Source organism: Panthera onca, chromosome D3 (genome assembly GCF_046562875.1).
Source record: "Panthera onca isolate mPanOnc1 chromosome D3, mPanOnc1 haplotype 2, whole genome shotgun sequence".
NCBI lineage: Eukaryota > Metazoa > Chordata > Mammalia > Carnivora > Felidae > Panthera > Panthera onca.
In genome coordinates, this window is record NC_138350.1 from 38200902 (window position 1) to 38222054 (window position 21153).

At 41.3% G+C, this 21153-nt stretch overlaps 1 protein-coding gene across 2 annotated transcripts in view; it reads left to right on the top strand.

Moving 5' to 3' along the window:
- The window catches only part of AKAIN1 (A-kinase anchor inhibitor 1), a 90939-nt gene that overhangs the window by 15995 nt on the left and 53791 nt on the right, over window positions 1-21153 (top strand). The window contains exon 1 of one of the 2 annotated variants that reach the window (XM_060613339.3): window positions 20641-20999. The exons of the other annotated variant lie outside the window; for it this stretch is intronic. Coding sequence (XP_060469322.1) covers window positions 20984-20999 — 16 coding nt within the window. The 5' untranslated portion in view covers window positions 20641-20983. Of the gene's footprint in view, window positions 1-20640; window positions 21000-21153 lie in introns of those variants that run through there. 2 annotated transcript variants of the gene reach the window in all.

Consider the following 21153-nt stretch of genomic DNA (forward strand, 5'->3'; position numbering starts at 1 on the left):
CTCACAGTTTTGGCTTTTGCTGCTGGCTAGCTTCTCTCTCGCTGGGGTCTGTTTTCTCATCAAAAAGCTACAAACAGATGATCTTATTTTCTTTCCACTTCAGAAATCTCCGAGTCTAGATTTGGCTTCCAACTGACAGGCAAGGATGTAAACCATAGACTTCTTTTAGAGTTGGGAGTGTACTTATAGATCACCTGAGTCTGAATTGAATTTGTGTTCCGTGGTATTGGCATTCAAAGGGATCTGATGAACTTGAAACTTTTTGATGGCCAGAGTTTTGAATCCATTAGGAGATAAGGCTAAGGAATTGGGCAGACATAGATTAAAACATTGCCTTTATTGGGGCACCTGGGTGGCTCAGTCAGTCCGACTTCGGCTCAGGTCGTGATCTCACTGTTTGTGGGTTCGAGTCCCGTGTCAGTCTCTGTGCTGACAGCTCGGAGCCTGGAACCTGCTTTGGGTTCTGTGTCTACCTCTCTCTCTCTGCCCCTCCCCCACTCATGCTCTGTCTCTCTCTGTCTCCAAAATAAATAAACATTAAAAACAAAAATTAAAAAAAAAACACTGTCTTTATTACTGGTAAATCTGATATTGGAAAATGTGGCTTAGAGCTACATAGACATGAGCTTTTAAATACTGAGTTCCAGAATGAGACAGGCTTGCCCACCGGAGTCATAGGCAGCACAGAAAATTGCAGACCTTTTCATACTGTCCCTGAGGATTATTTTCACATAGGGAAACCGAGCAGAACAGGCTTTCTGTAGTCAGCCTCCTCCCTAAAGGTAAAGAATGAGGAAGGAGTAGTGCCATCAAGTATCAGGTTCTCTCCTGGATTTACCAATCAAGTAAGTTACTCCTCCTTAAGGGAGAAATACAGATGGGGTGAAGAGAGAGACAGAGGCAGAGAAAGGCCAAGAGTATGAAACTACGTCCTTCGCAGCCTCCTCTGTTGATTTATTCACATCTTCCTGAATTCTAAATATTGGAATGTTTCAAGGTTCAGTCTTGAGAATTCTTTTTAAAAAAAAAAATTTTTTTTTAACATTTTATTTATTTTTGAGACAGAGAGAGACAGAGCATGAACAGGGGAGAGTCAGAGAGAGGGAGACACAGAATCTGAAACAGGCTCCAGGCTCTGAGCTGTCAGCACAGAGCCCAACGCGGGGCTTGAACTCACGGACCGTGAGATCATGACCTGAGCCGAAGTCGGCCGCTTAACCCACTGAGCCACCCAGGCGCCCCTCAGTCTTGAGAATTCTTATCTATCCTATTCTCTTTCCATTTGGTCTCCTCTAGTCTCATGGCTCTAGATACTGATGATTCCCAAATTCATATTTCCAGACTGAAATACTTTGAACTCCAGAACCTCATCCTCCTTAGGTCTTTGCTCAAATGTGCTTTTCTCCATGCAGCTTTTTCCGACTCTCCTATGTAAAAGACCTAGGATTCTCTACCTAGAACTGTCTATCCCTTTATGCTACTTTATTTTTCTCCACAGTACTTATCACCCCAGCTATCACATATGCTTAGTATTTTGTTTGCCTATTCTCCACAGGAAGTGTCTGTACAGTGTAAGTTTTATGAGAGCAGGGTCTAGAATGTGCCTGGTTTATACTTATCAATAAATATTTGTTGGTTGAATAAATGAGTGAGTAAGTGTTATGGTGCTTCTACTGGGAAGGAAACATCAAGAGTGGGGAAGAAACATTCCTTTTTCCAACACAATAGGAAGTCCTGGCATGCAGTCCTGTGACTGGGGTCCAATTTGAACTGGGCACTAGGGTGGGGAGAGACTAGTCCTAGGTGGGAATGCATCTAAGAGCCAAGTGTCCAGGGATGAGATCAAATTTGAAGATCAGGTCATCCAAAGGGGCTGCCCCTAGGGTTGAGTCTAGGTACAAGGCAACAAAGCACCTAGCATTCTGTCTAGTCATCCTGTTCAAAGAGCACCAGTTAAGACATTCTGGGGAGTTTTCCTTTCTCCTCCTTTCCTACTTGAAGTCAAAATGAGAAGAGTGGAGCTACCCACGTTCAGATCCTCACCTAATTTTACAAAGTGAATAAGTCACTCCTTCCCACAGTGATGCCCCTGTTTTTGGATATGGTGGATTATGTCACCACTTTATTGTACATCTTCTGCCTGTATCACTATTTCTTTAAAATTGCTTTCCTCCACCCTAGGGTAAATTTCTTGAGTACAAAGATAGCCTTGTTCATATTTCTATTTCCAAGGCTTAGCACAGACGTACTCAGCAAATGCCATTAAATTGAATGAATTTTGGAGGGTCGTATGGAAGAGGGAGGAGATGAAGCTAGAGGCCAGGGGTAGCTCATTTCTGGGTTCTGGGTGCTGGGTTCTGGGTTTCTATATGGAAATTCCCAAGAGCACAGTGAACTTTCACTTTCCATGACAACTGCCCACTTGACAACTTAGTTCAATGGAAGCGTGAAGCTGTGTAGGTAGAAGAAAGTCCTGGAGAAGAGAGAAAAAGGAAAGTCTTATTTCCAGGCTAGTATCTCATCTCTCTTTCAAAAGGATGATTACTATTACTATTTTTCTTTATTCTTTCACCTCAGTAGTAGTTTTGGTAAACAGAGAATCTCCTTGATTGGGAGCCAGGTTATTTTGTGGCTATAGTAAGCCAGTGTTTATGATGGGAACTTGTTTTCTCAAGAGTTCTAGAGAAAAGGAAAGAACAAGATCAGGAGAGGTGTAATTACAAAAGCTGAGAATTGAGGATAAAGGCTTTCAAAATTAGGTGGAACAGGAGCAGTGGGTGGGAAGGCTATTTCCCTCACGCCGTTCAATGTTGACATCGCTAAAGGATTATTCTATACATCCTTCTGAATCCCACTTGTGTGATAGAGAGCAGCTCACAGAAAAGCTTCATCCTCGGTAGTGGGTTATGCCAACCCAACTTCTGAAGCTAAATGCAAGTTAAAGATGAAATCATACAACACCTCCACTTTAAGCACAGACCTGAATCTACTTATGCACTTATGGCTCAATTTGTCCTATATCAGAGCAGTGCTGTAAACATCAAAAAATGTTGAGCAGTTATAACAAAGTTCCAGATGGCTTGTGTCAGGAAAATGTGCATAGTAAGGATTTCTCACATAAACCTGAAGAACAAAGACATCCCAGAGGTAAAAGTGTCAGAAAGTTTAGGAAATGCCTTGTCTTGGGCCATCCTTTATCTTGGCACATTTTAGCTGAACAATCTGAGACTTTCAGCTCTTTTTCTTTCCTTCCTTCCTTCCTTCCTTTTTCTTTCTTTCTTTCTTTCTTTCTCTCTTACATCCAAATTAGTTAAAATATAGTGCAACAATGATTTCAGGAGTAGATTCCTTAGTTCTCCTTACCCATTTATCCCATCCCCCCTCCCACACCCCCTCCAGTAACCCTCTGTTTGTTCTCCATATTTATGAGTCTCTTCTGTTTTGTCCCCCTCCCTATTTTTATATTCTTTTTGTTTCTCTTCCCTTATGTTCATCTGTTTTGTATCTTAAAGTCCTCATATGGGTGAAATCATATGATATTTGTCTTTCTCTGACTAAATTCCACTTAGCATAATACCCTCCAGTTCCATCTACATAGTTACAAATGGCAAGATTTCATTCTTTTTGCCAGCCGAGTAATACCCCATTGTATATATATACCACATCTTCTTTATCCATTCATCCATCGATGGACATTCTCTTTCCATACTTTGGCTGTTGTTGATAGTGCTGCTATAAACATTGGGATGCATGTGTCCCTTCGAAACAGCACACCTGTATCCCGTGGATAAATGCCTAGTAGTGCAATTGCTGGGCCATAGGGTAGTTCTATTTTTAGTTTTTTGAGGAACTTCCATACTGTTTTCTAGAGTGGCTGCACCAGCTTGCATTCCCATCAGCTATTTCTGAGACAAAGAAGCAAGCATTAGAAAGTTGAACTGTAACAAATGCTGGCTCCCAATAGTCCCAGAGGCTGCTCCTGAGGTCTGACTTTGCTTTTCAAAAGGCAAGGCTCCCATGACTATCTGCTAACTCATTCTACAGTGTACCTGCTTCCTGCATTAGCCGGACCTCAGAGCACTTTTGGAGAGAAAACTCTATCCCAGGGCTGTGGGAGAAAGGGGAAGATTGTGCACAAGTTGCTCTCTTTACCAGTGCGTCCCTGGGTATAGACTTTTGTTTTAAAGGCCCTGGTGCTCAAAGCACTTAATTTAACCAGTTTTATCTAAGTTAGGTAAGAAGTGAAATCCTGGTAATTTAAAAACAATTTTTTTTTTTAATGTTTATTCATTTTTGAGAGACAGAGCTCAAGCAGGGGTGGGGCAGAGAGAGACACAGAATCCAAAGCAGGCTCCAGGCTCTGAGCTGTCAGCACAGCCCTGACACGGGGCTTGAACTCACGAACCATGAGATCATGGCCTGAGCCGAAGTCAGCCGCTTAACTGGCAGAACCACCCAGGTGCCCCTGATTCTGGTGTTATTTGACAGAGTTAAGATTTTACCTGAAACTTAGGCTTACTCTGAGCCCATTCTGAGTGGGGAACAGGCCCTCTTCTACATTTGCTGCTACAGGTGTGCAGACGGGAAGCACAGGGTTGATATAATTAATGGAGTTCTTGTCCCAGTCTAATCCAGCCCTGTCCAAAACTAAGATGGAGGAAGGGTTGGTGAACTGAGAAGAAAAAATATCAAATCAATCCAAAAACTGTGTAATAAAACTATCCTTCAAGAACAAGGGTGAAATACAGACATTTTTAGATAAATACAATCTAAAAGTTCATTCTAAAAAGATCTCACACTAAATGGATTTTAAAAGCGAGCTAGGGGGCACCTGGGTGGCTCAGTCGGTTAGCCTCCGACTTCAGCTCAGGTCATGATCTCACAGTCTGTGAGTTCGAGCCCCGTGTCAGGCTCTGTGCTGACAGCTCAGAGCCTGGAGCCTGCTTTCAGATTCTGTGTCTCCCTCTCTCTCTGCCCCTCCCCTGCTCATGCTCTGTCTCAAAAATAAACAAAAACATTTAAAAAAAAAACTTAAAAAAAATAAATAAAAGCGAGCTAGCCATTAGTATATATGTTGATAAAGAAATATAGATTCTATAAAACAATAATATCTAATTTTAGGGGAGAATGGCTGGAATTTAAATATTAGTTGCTCATAATGTATACATTCAAAGGAGTGGGATCAGAGTTACAGTATTTAAGGACATATTACTGTTGGTAAGACGATGAAGATGCTGATTTGGACGACCTTTATGGCTAAGAATCATTTTTTAAAGGCATGATAATGCAGTGATTATGTTAAAATGTTTAAATTCTTAATTTTTAGAGATACCTAATGAAATAGCTTTATGTGAAATGACATATTTGCGATGAGCTTTAAAAATATCTGGAAGTGGGAGGATTGGGGATGTGGGTGCAGGTACAGTAAAACAAGGTTTGCCATAAAGTATTATATATTGGCACCAGGTAAGCAGTGGTAGTAGATGGGGTGGAGTTCATTAAGAACAAATAGTTCTTTTTGACTTTGAGATCTTTGAAATTTTCCATAATAAAATTGTATATAGATAATATATATGTTAAGTATATATAATAAATATAAGATACAGATGAATATATATAATAAAATTATATATATAATTTCTAATGGGATACATACACACATGCATGCACATATTGATATAACTAAAGATGTATATGGCAAACAGGATGCTAGTATTCAATAAGCCCTATTATTTCATTTATATAAACTCTTTTAAAAAATCAGTTTAGTGCATTTATTAAAATATTCATTTATTCAATAAACATATAAAAGTATTTTTAGTGTCTGGGGAGCCTGGATGGCTCAGTCATTTGAGTGTCTGACTCTTGGTTTTTTTTTAAATTTTTTTTTTTTTTAACGTTTATTTATTTTTTGAGATAGAGACAGAGACAGAGCATGAACGGGGGAGGGTCAGAGAGAGGGAGACACAGGATCCGAAACAGGCTCCAGGCTCTGAGCTGTCAGCACAGAGCCCGACGCGGGGCTCGAACTCACGGACCGCGAGATCATGACCTGAGCCGAAGTCGGCCGCCCAACCGACTGAGCCACCCAGGCGCCCCCTTTTTCTTTTCTTTTTTTTTTTTTTTTAATCTTGGTTTTGGCTCAGATCGGGATCTCACGGCTCATGAGTTAGAGCCCTGTGTCAGGCTCTGCACTGACAGTGTGGATCCTGCTGGGATTCTCTCTCTCTCTCTCTCTCTCTCTCTCTCTCTCTCTCTCTCTCTGTCTCTCTCTCTCTCTGTCTCTCTCTCTCCCTCTTTCTGCCCCTCCCCTGCTCTTGCTGTCTCTGTCTCTCTCTAAATACACTTAAAAAAATATTTATAGTTTCTACTATGTGATAAGAAAATACTGGGCATTGAAATGAAAGGTAAATGAGATACAGGAACCCTTCACTGAGGAACTCATAGTTAAGAGGGAGACAGGCAAATGATTGTGGTCAGGTGCAGTACTAACAATGACAGAGATAAACAGATTCCTGGGAGACAGGGGACGTCACTGCTCCTGTGTGGATTATGGAAAGCTTCCAGAAGGTGGCCCGGGTCTTGTCAGAAGAATAAACAGGCATTAGCCAAGTGAAGAGGAAACGTGAGCAGGTCATTCCAGGCAGAAAGAAGAGTGTGGCTAAGGATATCAGACTAGAAACATCAGTTTCTAGTCTCTGTGTGCAGGGAACTAGCTATAGCTCAGTGTTACAGGAACACGAAATGAAAGGGAAGGAGTGGTGAGATATAATGTAAGACAGTAGGCAGGGACCAAATCAAGCTCATAGGCCATATTTAGAATTTTGGATCTTCTATAACAATGTGGCATTATCAAATGCTTGATGATTTTCTAGGAGAGGAATGATATAGTTACATGGTTAGTGCTGCGTTCTCTACAGATAACTCTGATAACTATGTGGTAAATTAGGGGTTACTCTGGCCCTCCATGTGCTTTTATAAATAAAGCTTTATTGAAACACAGCCACGTGCATTCATTTACTCACTACGACTCCTTTCCCACTCTGAAGGCAGAGTCGAGTGGTTGTGAAAAAGATGAAACAGACGAATGTAAATAAGCAGATGAATATGGAGACACGAGAGCAGGAGAGCAGTTACAATGCTATTGCAATAGTCTAGGCAAGAGATAATGGGGGTTTCATGAGGGGAGGGGTGATAGGAATGGAGAGTAGTTGTCAAATTAAGAAATATTTAGAAGATAAAGTCGACCAAGTTAAGGGTCACTTGTAGACTTCTAGCATAGACTAAGATGCCACCCCTAATGGAGAAAGAGAACATAGGAGAATGTTAAATGGGAGGGAAGCTGATAAATTCAGTTTTAAATAAATGAGTCTAAAATCCCCTATCTCCGCCCACTGGTCATCTCATTCAGGAACCTCAGGGTCAGGAAGTTCTGAAGTTTGGGATTGGGACAGGGTGGCTGCTGCAGTAAGGTAACTTAAAAAAAACATTATTCAGGGGCGCCTGGGTGGCTCAGTCGGTTAAGCGTCCGACTTCAGCTCAGGTCACGATCTCGCGGTCCGTGAGTTCGAGCCCCGCATCGGGCTCTGGGCTGATGGCTCGGAGCCTGGAGCCTGCTTCCGATTCTGTGTCTCCCTCTCTCTCTGCCCCTCCCCCGTTCATGCTCTGTCTCTCTCTGTCTCAAGGATAAATAAAACGTTAAAAAAAAAAAAATTAAAAAAAAAACAACATTATTAAAAAAAAAAAAAGTTTTTTAAGCTGTGCCAAAATATCCCTGTGTCAAAAAATGCCCCACCTCACCCTCATTCGTGTAGCCTGTTGCCCTATAGACCTGAAGTAACACCTGAAACCTCTACTCTGTCAATGAACTCCTGTATACCCTTGGACTGAATAGTTCCCCCATTCATTAACTCTTCTAGAAACGAAGTAGAAACTGTTTGGCCCACCTCCCGGTATCTTGGCTTTGGGGTGGGTTCACTGGTCATTGTCTTCCCAGTACCGCAGTGATGGTGAGGCCCAGGCCATTGCCTTTTGTGTCAGTGAAAAGAGAAAATGTCCTGTAGGAACAAGAGAGCTACGTGCTCTGGAGTCAGACATGCTTTGTTTCTTTCTCCTTTCTACCTGGGTTTAAATTCTGGCTCTACCATTATCTGGCTTTCCAAAGCTACTTAATTGCTCCGTGGCTCATTTTCCTTGCCTTTAGAATGAGAACAATAACAGCATCTCAGGATCAAGTAAATTTAGGCAAATAACAGCATATAGCTTGGCGCATTAATGTGTGTTTATTGAATGGCTGTTATACAGTGAAGACCATGCTATGCACTGCGAGTATTGTGATAATAAAACAGGAACAGTTTTGCCCGTGTAGAGATAACAGTGTAGCACTAGGCAGGTAATTAAACAGACATTAAATAGGTAATCAAACAAATAGGTATGAAATAGCAAACTGAGAAAAGTGATACAAAGGAAATGAATCTAGGACCCTGACAGAGCATGAACAGTGTGTGTGTGTGGGGGAGGGGGGGGGGGGATGGGTGTTGGACCTTCTGAACCTGGTTTGACAGGAAAAATCTCCCAGAGGAGTATTATTTAAACTTGGATGAGATAGAGGCAGCTGTGTGGAATGAAAGTAATAACATTTCAGGTAGCCAGAAATGCTGTGTGAACGTACTAAACGGGCACCCCAAAATGTTAGAGTTTGGTAGAAATGCGTGGGCCACTAAAAAAAAGATTTGTCTCTAACTAATGCTAATTTTTTGTCACGTTGTTTGATAGCAGAACACTTAATCCAGTAACTTCTGGGCAAGGTCAGTCAAAATCACTGATTATTGTCTTTTCGGAAACCTGAGTAAAACTCAGGATTTTAGATAGCCAATAAAAGACTTTCTCTTGAGGTTGTGTCCAAACTAACGGGGGGTGGGGGGTAAGGGGGTGGGAGAGGTGGGAGGGTGGAGGGGGGGTAGAACATCCAGTTTTCAGACACCACCTGTTCTCTGGCAGCTACTCAGTTGGGACTTGACTTTGTCCTTTGCTTGTGGGACTAGATCCCTGATCCATCATCTTAGATGGCTGTGTCTCACCAAGGCCTTTGGTCTCTTTGCTTGGGATCCTTTCTTATTCTGACCTCAAGAGCCCAGCTGGGTATGTGTTCAATCCTTCCCATGTGTTAAAAGAGAAACTGAGACGTATTAAACATTTTAAGAGTTTATCTGAACAAAACCTGATTGGTATCAGGCAGGTATCTACCAGATAGAAAGGAGGTGTACAAAATGAAAGACTTTTTTAGGCAGAAGGGAGCAGGAACAAGGAAGTTCAACGAGGCAAAAAAGCGCACAGTTTTTGCTAGGTTACTTTCCTTTAGGGGATAGCAGGGGTCTGTCAGGCACATTACCTACGTACTGCTGATCAGGCAATTCCTGATTGACTGGTGTAAGATTCCATTACTGGGAAAGCCAAACCCATCACTTGGGTGCTTGGCATAAGTGGCTCCATTTTGGGCCTGTTGTCTTTTTTTCACAGATTCATATGAGAGTTAGCTGGGGTTAGGAAGGACATAGGAGGGGGCCTTAAATTTTATCTACCTGGACAACTCACTCTGCTATTGGTATTTATTCCTCCAGCCATCAGCCTGGAAATTTTCAAGAGGCTGGAGGTCTTTCTGAGCTATATATATCCTTGGGAGTCAAACGAAGGTCTTGGGTCTTTTCCAAATTCATCATTGCTATTAGTCACTTCCCTTCTGAGGCATTACCCCTTTGTGGGCTGACCATGCAATCCATGGGTTGGATTGCAGACTTAGGATAACAGTTTCCTTTTGTGGAGACCCTGTTAAGTCTGTAGTTTCTTATCTGTTCTTGTAAACAAAACAAAACAAAACAAAACAAAAACAAAACTTGTCCCCAAGCCCAGAATGAATTTTCAAACTTGCTGTGCTTCTTCCCTTTTTTTTTTTTTTTTTTGCTTTTCTCACCCCAATTCTGCTTATTTTACAGACTTTACAATTTGAGTCCTTGAGGCTAAGACTCAAAAAAACTTTTTCCCCTCCACTTTGGCAATTAATTGAAAGCCTTGGCTTTCCAGACTTTAGTCCCTACTGTGCATTTCAGGTGCTTATTTTAAAATGCAAATGCTGGGGCGCCTGGGTGGCTCAGTCCGACTTCAGTCCGAAGTCCGACTTCGGCTCAGGTCATGATCTCATGGTTCGTGGGTTCGAGCCCCGCGTCGGGTTCTGTGGTGACAGCTCAGAGCCTGGAGCCTGTTTCAGATTCTGTGTCTCCCTCTCTCTCTGCCCCTCCCCCGTTCATGCTCTGTCTCTCTCTGTCTCAAAAATAAATAAATGTTAAAAAAAAAAATTAAAAAAAAAATAAAATGCAAATGCTGAGAATTGGCTTGTTTATTTTCTGAACTCATTTCAGTCTCTAAAGCAATAAGAATCAGCCTAATGTCTACCATTGTTACGTAAATTGGTGTAAAAAGGAATTACCAACTTTGAAAAATATCTATTTCAATTTCCAAATGTTAATCGTGCTACCAAAGCATTATAAGCTTATTCAAAGAACTTTTAACTATTTTCTCCTTAGATTTATCTGGTAACATCTCAGTACATTTGACTCTTGAACAACATAGGGCTTTAGGGGCACCAACCTCCCCTCCTCCACAGCTGAAAAGAGGCTTGTAACTTTTGATTCCTTTAAAACTTAACTACTAATAGCCTACTGTTGACTGGAAGCCTCACCACATTTTGTGTGTTATATGCATTATATACTGTCTTCTTACAATAAAGTAAGAGAAGATGTTTAGAAAACCATAAGGACAAGAAAATACATTTACAGTACTGTCCTGTAAAAAATTCATGGATAAGGTGGCCCGTGCACTTCAAACCTGTGGTTCAAGGGGCATCTGTGTTTCTAACTTCCCACCGATAGAAGCCAAGCTGTGAGGCTCACTATCTTCTCCACCCTCTGTGTACCTACCATCCAGGAAGACTTCAATAGCCCAGTCACTTCTCTCTCAGGATTCTTTCATTTCCTCTGCCCTCAAGCAGTCACTTCACAGAGCTGCTCTCAAGACCTTGTTCTCATGCAGAACAGCTTCACCTTAAACTCCCAAATCCTGCCTGAGTTTTGTTAGTCTGATAGGAAAAAAAAAAAAAAAAAAAAGGATAAAATAGGCAGAGAGGGAAAGGGATTAGGACCTGAGGTCCCTGGGTGGGGAAAGATATTTTGGAACAATGCAGGGAGTGTCTGGCCAGAGCAAAGTCCCTCAAGGCAATTCCCCCTCAGGTTTCCTTCAGGAATTTGACAAAAGACCTGACTAAAAATAAGTAGATCCCAAGGAACTGGTCTGGCCAGAGACCATGGAAATGAGCCAATCAGGAATGGACAACCCAGCACCTAGAGTTATCCAGCCAGTAAAGGGTAAAACCTGAGAAGGAACAAGGGGGGAGGGAAGGGGTAGGGCCACCAGAACCTTAACAAGGACCCTTGACTATAGTCCTGGGGCATGTCCCCTCTCTGTATAGAGAGCTTTCCTACTATTCTTCCCTTCTGATCTTATAACTCTAATAAACTTTTACCTGCTGCTCATTTTCTGTCCACCTCTTCTTTCTTCAAAGCAGCAAAACAAAGAATCCCAGGTATTGTGGTAAAAAGTCCTGCAATATTAGACTCAGCTCTCCCTCTCCTGGTGCCAGCCTTTCAACCTCACAACTTATAGTCCAGAATGACCTCTTGTTTTCTGTCTCCCTTAGAGAGTTCTCATGCCTTAACTTCTTTACCTCCCCAAATCGGATATAGTGGCATTCTCATGTGTTAAAGGAAAAATACAACAATCATAAATTTTGAAAAGATCATACTGGCTTTATGCAGTGATTCTTGAATTGGGCACTGTCCAATCTAGTAGATAGAAAGCTCTGAAGAGCTGCGTAAAGTAGGGGATTTTTATAGACCAACGTGATCAGGAACAAGGAAGTCATAGCGGGCATTTGCTGATTGGTGAAAGCAGAGTCACTTTTCTTGCAGGGAGCAAAGGGAAGTCTTGGAGGCTAGCCAAGTAACGTGCGCTGAGCAGGCAAGCGCTGATTGGTTGACCTAGGCCTTCCTTTGCTGGGAGAGCCAAGCATAGACAGTTGGGTAAGGTTTGGTCTGCGGGCATTGGGGCTTAGCATGCACGACTCCATTTTAAGCTTACTGTAGATATTTTAACACATCTGTACCCTGATTTCATGAAACCATGCCACTGGAAACCTCTGTAGATAAATATTTGCAGACCTCAGCTGTGTCTCAGTGTTCTTCTCTCCCTTTGCCTCTCCTTTGCTCCTACCTTCCCCTGTTTTTTTTTTTTTTTCTACTAGACTCTAAGCTACTTGAGAGCTTACCTGTGTCTTATTCCTCTGAATCTTTAGTATCTGATACTGTTCTTAGTATTGATCCCCTGATCAGTAAATGCATGTTGAATAAATGAATAAAGAAAAGAATGCTTATTTTGAAAATAAATTGTAAATTTGATAACTATTTACTCATTCTCCAGTCACTCATATTGACTAAGTACAATAATTCGAAACCATTGAACAGAAAATGTGAAATTTGATTTAACATATTTTTAAAAATTAGGTGACATTGAGTTAGCATATTTTATAGTTGATTCTAGTTCTCAAAATATTCCAATTTTAGGATATTCTTATCCATATTTCTATTTATTAGAAATATCAGATTGTCACAAACTCTTTTAGAACAGTTATGGCAATATATGGCAATATACTTTACATAAAGTAAAATGCACTCATTATCGCTGTACAGTTCAATGGGTTTTAACACACGTATATATCCATGGAACCACCAGTAACAGTGAAGATATTGCACATTTCCATCATCCCCAAAAGTTTGTGTTTTTAGCCAGTTCCAATCTACCTTCCCATGTCCCCAAGCCTCAGATAACCACTGAATTGCTTTCTGTCACTATAGCTCTTTAGCCTTTTCTAGAATTTCATATAAATGGAATCGTATAGTATGTAGTCTATTGTGTCTGGTTTCTTTTACTGAGTATGTTTTTGAGGTTTATCATGTTGTTGTGTCTCTATGCCGCAGTTTGTATAGCCATGAGATGTTGATGGATGAGGTTGTTTTCACTCCCTGGCTGTGACGAATAAAGCTATTGTCAATGTTCATGCATAGGTCTTTGAATGGTCACAGTTTTCATTTCTCTTGGGTAACCCAGTAGGGGTGGAATGGATAGATGTGTCCTAGGGTAAGTATATTTTTAATGTCCTAAGGAACTATGAGACTGTTTTGCAAAGTGGTTGTAACCTTTCACATTGTCATCAGCAATGTTTGAGCGTTCTAGTTTCTCCATATCTCATCAACACTTGGCGTTGTCAGTCTTTTAAATTTTCCCCATTCTCCTGGGTGTGGTTTTTTGTTTGTTTGTTTGTTTTTTAACGTTTATTTATTTTTGAGACAGGGAGAGACAGAGCATGAACTGGGGAGGAGCAGAGAGAGAGGGAGACACAGAATCTGAAACAGGCTCCAGGCTCTGAGCCATCAGCACAGAGCCCGACGTGGGGCTCAAACTCACGGACCGCGAGATTATGACCTGAGTCGAAGTCGGATGCTTAACCGACTGAGCCACCCAGGCGCCCCACTCCTGGGTGTGTAATGATACCTCACTGTGGTTTAAATTTATATTTCTCTGCTGACTAATTGTGTTGAGAAATCTTCATATGCTTATAGGCTATTACTAATACATTCATCTTATGAAGTATTTATTTAAACATTTTGGCAAGTTTTTAGTTGGGTTGTTGTCTTATTGACTTATTGCAAGAGTTATGAATAAAGATGTCAGATATACATATAGTAAGTATTTTCTCTTAGTCTGTAGCTTGTATTTTTCTTAGCAGTGTTTTTCAGATAGAAGAAATATTTAATTATGACAAAGTCCCATTCATCAATTATTTTCTTTTATGATTCGTGCTTCTTGTGTCTTACCTAGGAAATCTTTTCCTACACTAAGATTGCAAAGAATCCTTCTCATGTTACAAGCAGATTTTTTAAATCGGTTAAAAAGCAGCCAAAGAGTCAGTATTGCTAAGTTCTTAGCTACCATGGCCTAACATATAATTTTCTGGTACTGAAATCTCTGTGTAGTGCACTATGACTCCTAATTCTGAATTGAACCTTCGAATAGAGATGAAGAGCTTTGAACAATTGCTTAAAAAACTCATCACGGGGCGCCTGGGTGGCTCAGTCGGTTGAGCGTCCGACTTCGGCTCAGGTCATGATCTCGTGGTCCGTGAGTTCGAGCCCCGCGTTGGGCTCTGGGCTGGTGGCTCAGAGCCTGGAGCCTGCTTCCGATTCTGTGTCTCCCTCTCTCTCTGACCCTCCCACGTTCCTGCTCTGTCTCTCTCTGTCTCAAAAATAAATAAACTTAAAAAAAAAAAACAAAAAAAACTCATCAGTATTTCTTTCTTCTAAAAATATTTATTACTGAAGTATAGTTGACACACCATGTTAAATTAATTTTAGGCGTACAACGTAGTGATTTGACAATTCTATACTTAGTACTCACCACTCTATGTATAGTCGCTCTCTGTCACCATACCTCATTGACTATATTGTTTGTGCCATACTTTTCATCTCTGTGACTTATTTTGTAACTAGAAGTTTGTACCTCTTAATCACTTCACCTATTTTGCCCACCCCCAACCCCTCTCCCCTCCGGCAACCACCAGTTTGTTCTCTGTATTTATGAGTCTGTTTCTGTTTTTTGTTTGTTTGTTTGTTTATTTGTTTTGTTTTTTAGATTCTACATATACACAAAATCATTTGTCTCTCTCTATTTTCACTTAGCATAATATTCTTTAGGACCATCCATATTGTGACAAAGGGCAAAACTTCATTCTTTTTTTTATGGCTGGGCAATAAAAATAAGTATTTCTGAAGGCAATGATTAAAGTTATTCCCAAACATACAGTCCAAGTGAGCAGATCTAAGAAAAGCACCCAGTTTCTCAGTTTGGACTGTACTGAGGCTCTAATCTTTGTCATCATACTTAAAAAAAAGTTTGATATTCTTTTCTTGTTTTTTTTTAAAGCCTTTTTTGAATCTCTCAATATGTCATTTTTTTCAGTCTTTAGTATATGTATTCCTTTATTTTTTTTATTTTATTACTTTTGTTTAATCTTTATTTTTGAGACACACAGAGAGAGAAAGACAGAGCACAAGCAGGGGAGGAGAGAGCAGGGGAGGGGAGGGGCAGAGAGGGCCAGGAGACCCTGAATCCTAAGCAAGCTCCAGGCTCTGAGCTATCAGCACAGAGCCCCCCTACATGGGGCTCGGAACTCACAAGCTGTGAGATCATGACCTGAGCTAAAGTCCAGGCTCCCCTCTTTCTTCCTTTATTGATGCTCTTCCCAGGAAGCTCTGTTTCTATTTGCCGCCTCTTTTCTTTCTCCTTCTCATATTCCTTTCCTTTTTTTTTTTTAAATGAAACTCAGAGTCATGTGCATGAGTAGTCATGGCATTGCATCCATGGTCTTTTAAAAAAAAATTTTTTTTAAATGTTTATTTTATTTTTTGAGACAGAGACAGAATGCGAGTGGGTTAGGGGCAGTGAGAGAGGGAGACACAGAATCTGGAGCAGGAGCCAGGCTGTGAGCTGTCAGCACAGAGCCTGACACAGGGCTCAAACTCATGAACATGATGAGATCATGACCTGAGCTGAAGTCAGATGCTCAACCAACTGAGCCACCCAGGCACCCCTCATATTCCTTTGCTGTCTTTTACTTCTCTCTTCACCTCTTGTCTTTCCAGTCTTTTTTTCTCATTGATTTTTTCCTTCTGAAATTGCCTTAGTTTGGAACCTATATATAAACAGAGAGATTTTTGCATTTAGAATCTATTGTCTATTAACAATATTGAAGCTGAGTGGAATATTGAATTAAATGCTTTATGCTTCTTTTTAAAAACTAACCAAATCGGTTTTAATTTGAATGTTCTCAGTTGATTCTCCCTTTCCTGTTTTCTAGTAAAATTAGTGCACACGTGTGTGTGTGTGTGTGTGTGTGTGTGTGTGTGTGTGTGTGTTGAGAGAGAGAGAGAAAGAGAGAGAGAGACTTGGAGAACTTTTAGTACAGAAATGGACATGGCTACATAACCCTTTGGTAGGAGAAAAAGGTCTTCAAACAATGTTAGAATTTTTCTTTCAGGAAAATATTCATTGTGCTTGAGCACGCTATAAAATTTTAACTGTTCTAATTTACTTTTTCCAATAGAGAAGTTTTGCTGATGTTTCCTTTTAGAAAATATGGCTCTTTCATAGACCATTTAAAGCATCTCACAGGACTCATAAACTGCTTCATAAAATGCAAACCTACAGAGACACCGTCCTATATTCTTTAAGCCTGCAAAATTCTTTAGTATTTCCTATTTCTTTTCTTACAGCAGTATAGTCCTTATTTTCCCTTCCCTTTTATTCCATCTTCTATCATCATTTTTGTTTTCAATTTATGCCATTTCCCTCTCTATAGATGTATTTTTACTTCACTTTCTTTAAATCTTTACAGATTGGATAGCAAAAAGATTAGTTTTTCAATGTCTTCTTCCTCATTCAGTTTTTCTCTTTTCATGTCTATGCCACATTCTCTCATTCCTTTTTAAATTCCTGCTGAATTCACCTCTATGGCCTTCCTTAGACAATTCAACAACTTCCGGCAGCTTTTAGATGAAAAGAGTTCTTTTCCAGCACTTCATTTCTGTAATCATTTGCAACTTATAGGGGAAGACATTTGGAAAAAAATTATGTCAATATGCTTCATAATGAAAATTCTTCTTTTCAATCTATTTCAGCTGTCCTCAGAGATACTAAGAATTCTTTGAAATTATAGTTGGTTGAATAATGCATTAAAATAAGTATGGAGTGGAAAGAATCAGGGTATGGCTCGAGCCAAGGTGAGCTGCAAATAATGGAAACGGGGGATATTTCAAGATGGGTTTTCAAAATTTTCTATTTTTTCAAGCTCTCAAGACAGAGTAGAATAAATTAATGTTTGAGGGAATAGATGGGAACTTGCAGGAAGTCTGAGAGTTATAGCTCTAATCTGCCTCTCCTAGTTTCTTTGGAGGTTCTAATTTAATGTTTATGTGTCACATGAATCACTACCTCATAGTGCGTCCATGTTCATTTTTGCACGAAATACTCCCCCAAGTTTCTGGGGCGCCTGGGTGACTTAGTCGGTTAAGTGTCTGACTCTTGATTTTGGCATGGGTCATGATCTCATGGTTTGTGGGACTGGGCTCCAGGCTGACAGCGTGGAGTCTGCCTGGGATTCTTTCTCTCCCTCTCTCTCTCTGTCCCTCCCTCCCTTCTCTCAAAATAAATAAATAAACTTTAAAAAAAATGACAAAAAATATTCTCCCCAATTTTAATTATAATAGTTGATTCTATTAGGTGTTTCTTTTATTTCTTTTTTGTTTCTTCTGTGCCTTCCAGTTCATCTAGCACCTCGTTTAAGTATTCATAGGTAGGGGTGCCCAGTTTGATAAGCTCAGCATAAGAGCAGGAAAGTTATGGCATCTAGTCCAACTTGTTCACTGTCTTGCTTCCTCTCAGTATTCCCATCATTTGGCTAGAAATGAAGGTGCTAGAACGAGGTAGATGGTAGTGGCTGAAGTGGCTGCTGCCTGTCTGGTAAATGGCTATTTCAAAATGTAGTGGATTGTTTGACTAGAGAATGAGTTGCCTTGAGTGGAAGCGTTTAAACAGAGACACAGTGAGACTATATTGGGAACTTAAGCCTCAGTTGTGGAGTAAGACTGGATATATCAAAGAATCTGGCTCTTATGGTAGAATAAAAGGAAATTCTTATTTTCCTATGAGACAGTCTTATTAAATTGATCATTTATACTAATATCTAAAAAATCTAGTAGCACTATTCGGGTATGTAAATTAAACCAACAGAATAATACCTCCAGTAGTAGTAAAAATTGGAGATAATATTGTTGAATATAAAATTTACTGATGAAATAATTATAAATAAAAAAAATTATTAAAGTGCTTGGATTTTACTGGGAATAATATTAATTGCTCCTGCTATGATGCAAAAACTGAATTGGGAGTATATTGTCCTCTGGCTAGGTAGCAATGATGTGTCGGGTAGAGAAAATGGAGAGTTCACAGGAGGAAGAGGGAGAAGAGCTGAGGATGGACTAAGGAGTTTTTTCTTCTGTCCTTGACCTGTTGCTTTGGATTTTACTGGATCATATTACCTGCTAATGCCATAACAAACTAATCAAAGACTCTCGTGGGACCATTTTCAGGCGTTCGTTATTTCTTTTTTTTTTTTTTTTAATTTTTTTTAATGTTTATTTATTTTTGAGACAGAGAGAGACAGAGCATGAATGGGGAGGGGCAGAGAGAGAGGGAGACACAGAATCGGAAGCAGGCTCCAGGCCCTGAGCCATCAGTCCAGAGCCTGACGCCGGGCTCGAGCTCATGAACCGCGAGATCGTGACCTGAGCCGAAGTCGGACGCTCAACCAACTGAGCCACCCAGGCGCCCCATCGTTCGTTATTTCTACTACCATCTTGGCTTCTGTCTAGGTTGGAAGCCTATGGGAATCCATGTGAGTTCCTTCCTTACTTAACATTTAGAAAAATACGCTCTGAGGTTGCAGGTGGTATAAATGGTTTCTTTTTAAATGCTGATATATCTAACACCTTCCTGCTCAAAATATGTTCTATGGACCAGCAGTATCCTGCAGCCTGGACATCATCTGGGACCTTATTAGAGACGCAGAATCTCAGCCTCCACCCTGATCTACTGAATTATGACCTGCATTTTAAGATCTCCATGGGATTTATATGCCCATTAATATTTGAGATGTACCGATTTAACATACTTAGTTCGCATTCCTGTAGGGTGTCATCTACTCCCAGTGTGTCATCAATTTCCTAGAATGGGTTTAACTGGGGCTGTGCTCTCTCTTAATTAATTGGCTAATTCATTAGCACATTTAATCCCTGCAACAAACCTTCACAATACCTTAATCCTTATATTGCAGATGAGACAGTTAAATAACTTATCCAAGGTCACGCAGCTAGTATATGGTGGAGACGTTCTACTTGAGTCTGACTCATTTCCAAGTCGTTTTTCTTTTCCAACACCACATTGCTTTCCCTTGAATTTAATCATGAATAATTGTTTATGCATTAAGAGAATAAGGCCCAGAAAAAATAAAGGTTAGAAAGAGATCTTTGAAAGAGGCCTTCCAATCATTCAAAGATTATTTTGAAGAGTGTATCACACTTCTGGTGATAAAGCAAAGAAGGCAGAGTGAAGTACTCTTGGTCCCTCGTTTTTGGAGTAATTTGGGTAAGTGAGAGGACTGCATCTCGTCATGCTCATACTTTGTCCTGCCCATCAGCTGACCTGCATCTTGCTGCTGCTGAGGCAGGTTCCATCTGTTTAAGCCTGTGTTGAGCCAGGTGCACAGAGCAGTACTGATTGTGTTATGTTGAGGCTGCCCATATGCCTCCATGCAAACTGCAGTTCAAGAGCTGTAAAACTGTTTGCATTTTAAATCTATCAGATGGCTTTGAACAAAACCAGTTCCAATAAGGCTATTTGAATGCTTTATATTTGGCAAAAGCGTGTAGAACTTACGGCCACCAACCAAATGATTAAGAAATATTGTATTTTCAGAATAGCTATATTTTCCAGGGAGAGATGCATGTGAAGAAACCCCATAAAACACTGGAGATGACCCAGGTCACTGTTTGTTCTTGGAAAACTCCATTCAGCTGCAAACAGGGAGAATAAAACCCAAAGCAACTGACATCTGCTTTGAGATTGGGGGATCCTGTGTCACGTTCGCTCTGGGGTTGTAACCCAGCTGGACTTGTTTCAAGCTGGGTAGCATCTAGTCTGGGCTATCCACACTACCCAAACATTTCTTGGGGGCACTAGATAATGATTTCAAAATGAGCAGTGACTTAGAAGCATGAAGTGAGTGTGGGGTGCCTCTCAGTATCTTTAGAACTTGGTGTGTATGGGGGACACAGTTATCAGTTGGATAAACGGGAGGGGAAGCACTAAAGTTTCTTGATCAGTCTCGGAGCTGTTCTCATACTTGAAGGGAACTCTGTTGACTCAACCTTTTGTAGAGTGTGTGAATTTGTCAGTGACAACATGCTTCACAGAGTTCTCTTACCTCTGCATTGGCCAGTCCTGCTCTCTCTAAACTGATGACCTTGAGGGCCTCCAAGTTTAGAAGCTTTCAGAGCCAGATTGGCCGCCTGGGAGCAGTCCTCCAGCACTCCTCACATGCTCCAGTCACCCTGTCCTTCCCTCTAGCTCTCTTTCTGACGTTAGAAGACTGAAATTGAGAGGCGGAGAGAAGTCACGGAATCCCAAGGGCCTATTAACTTTAAGGCCCCACCCCTCTATTCAAAGCCATCCAACCCGGAGAACTTAGAGTCATCCTCAGGAGTGAAGTTCTTTGAGTTATACATACATAAAAGGGCAAGCCCATCTTAAATGTCAGTCCAATATCCACGGGGGCTAGAGACAGCAGGTAATTAGAAGCAATTAGTTGTCCCCCTGCCGGGAAGCCGGGCAATTACCTTTTTCTCTCTTCCTCTTCCGTCCTTCCTTCTCCCGTGGAAGCGATAGAAGTGTTTTGCTCCCTAAGCAGCAGTGTACGCCGAGCTGGCACGGGCATGAGGGATGAACTGAGCAGGATTCGGTCTCCTCCTCCCGCCGCCGCGGTGGCCGCCGGCAGAGCAGTGCATTGTGGAGGCTGAGCGCGCCGCGGTGGCTGGAGCTGCGGCCCCGGGATCGCGCGGCGAGGAGCTGTCCGAGGTGCTGAGCGGCCCGGCCCGCGCCCTGCGCGCCCACCTGCCCTGGACCACTCCAAGTCCTGGCTTTTCTCCCACCCCTCCGTCTGCCTTTGTGTCCTCCTCACCTAGGGGCGTAGCGGCTGGAGGAAATCATGGTGTTCGCTCCAGGTATACCTGCACCTTGCTTTTCCACCAGGTGTCCAGGCGGGGAGCGGGGAAGAGAAGGGAGAGGTTAGGGAGAAAAGGCCTTTTCCTTGCCTCTTATCTGCGCGTTTTGAAGTTACCCTCTGTAAGCTAGGGGCGGGAGAGTGCCTCTGTGCGG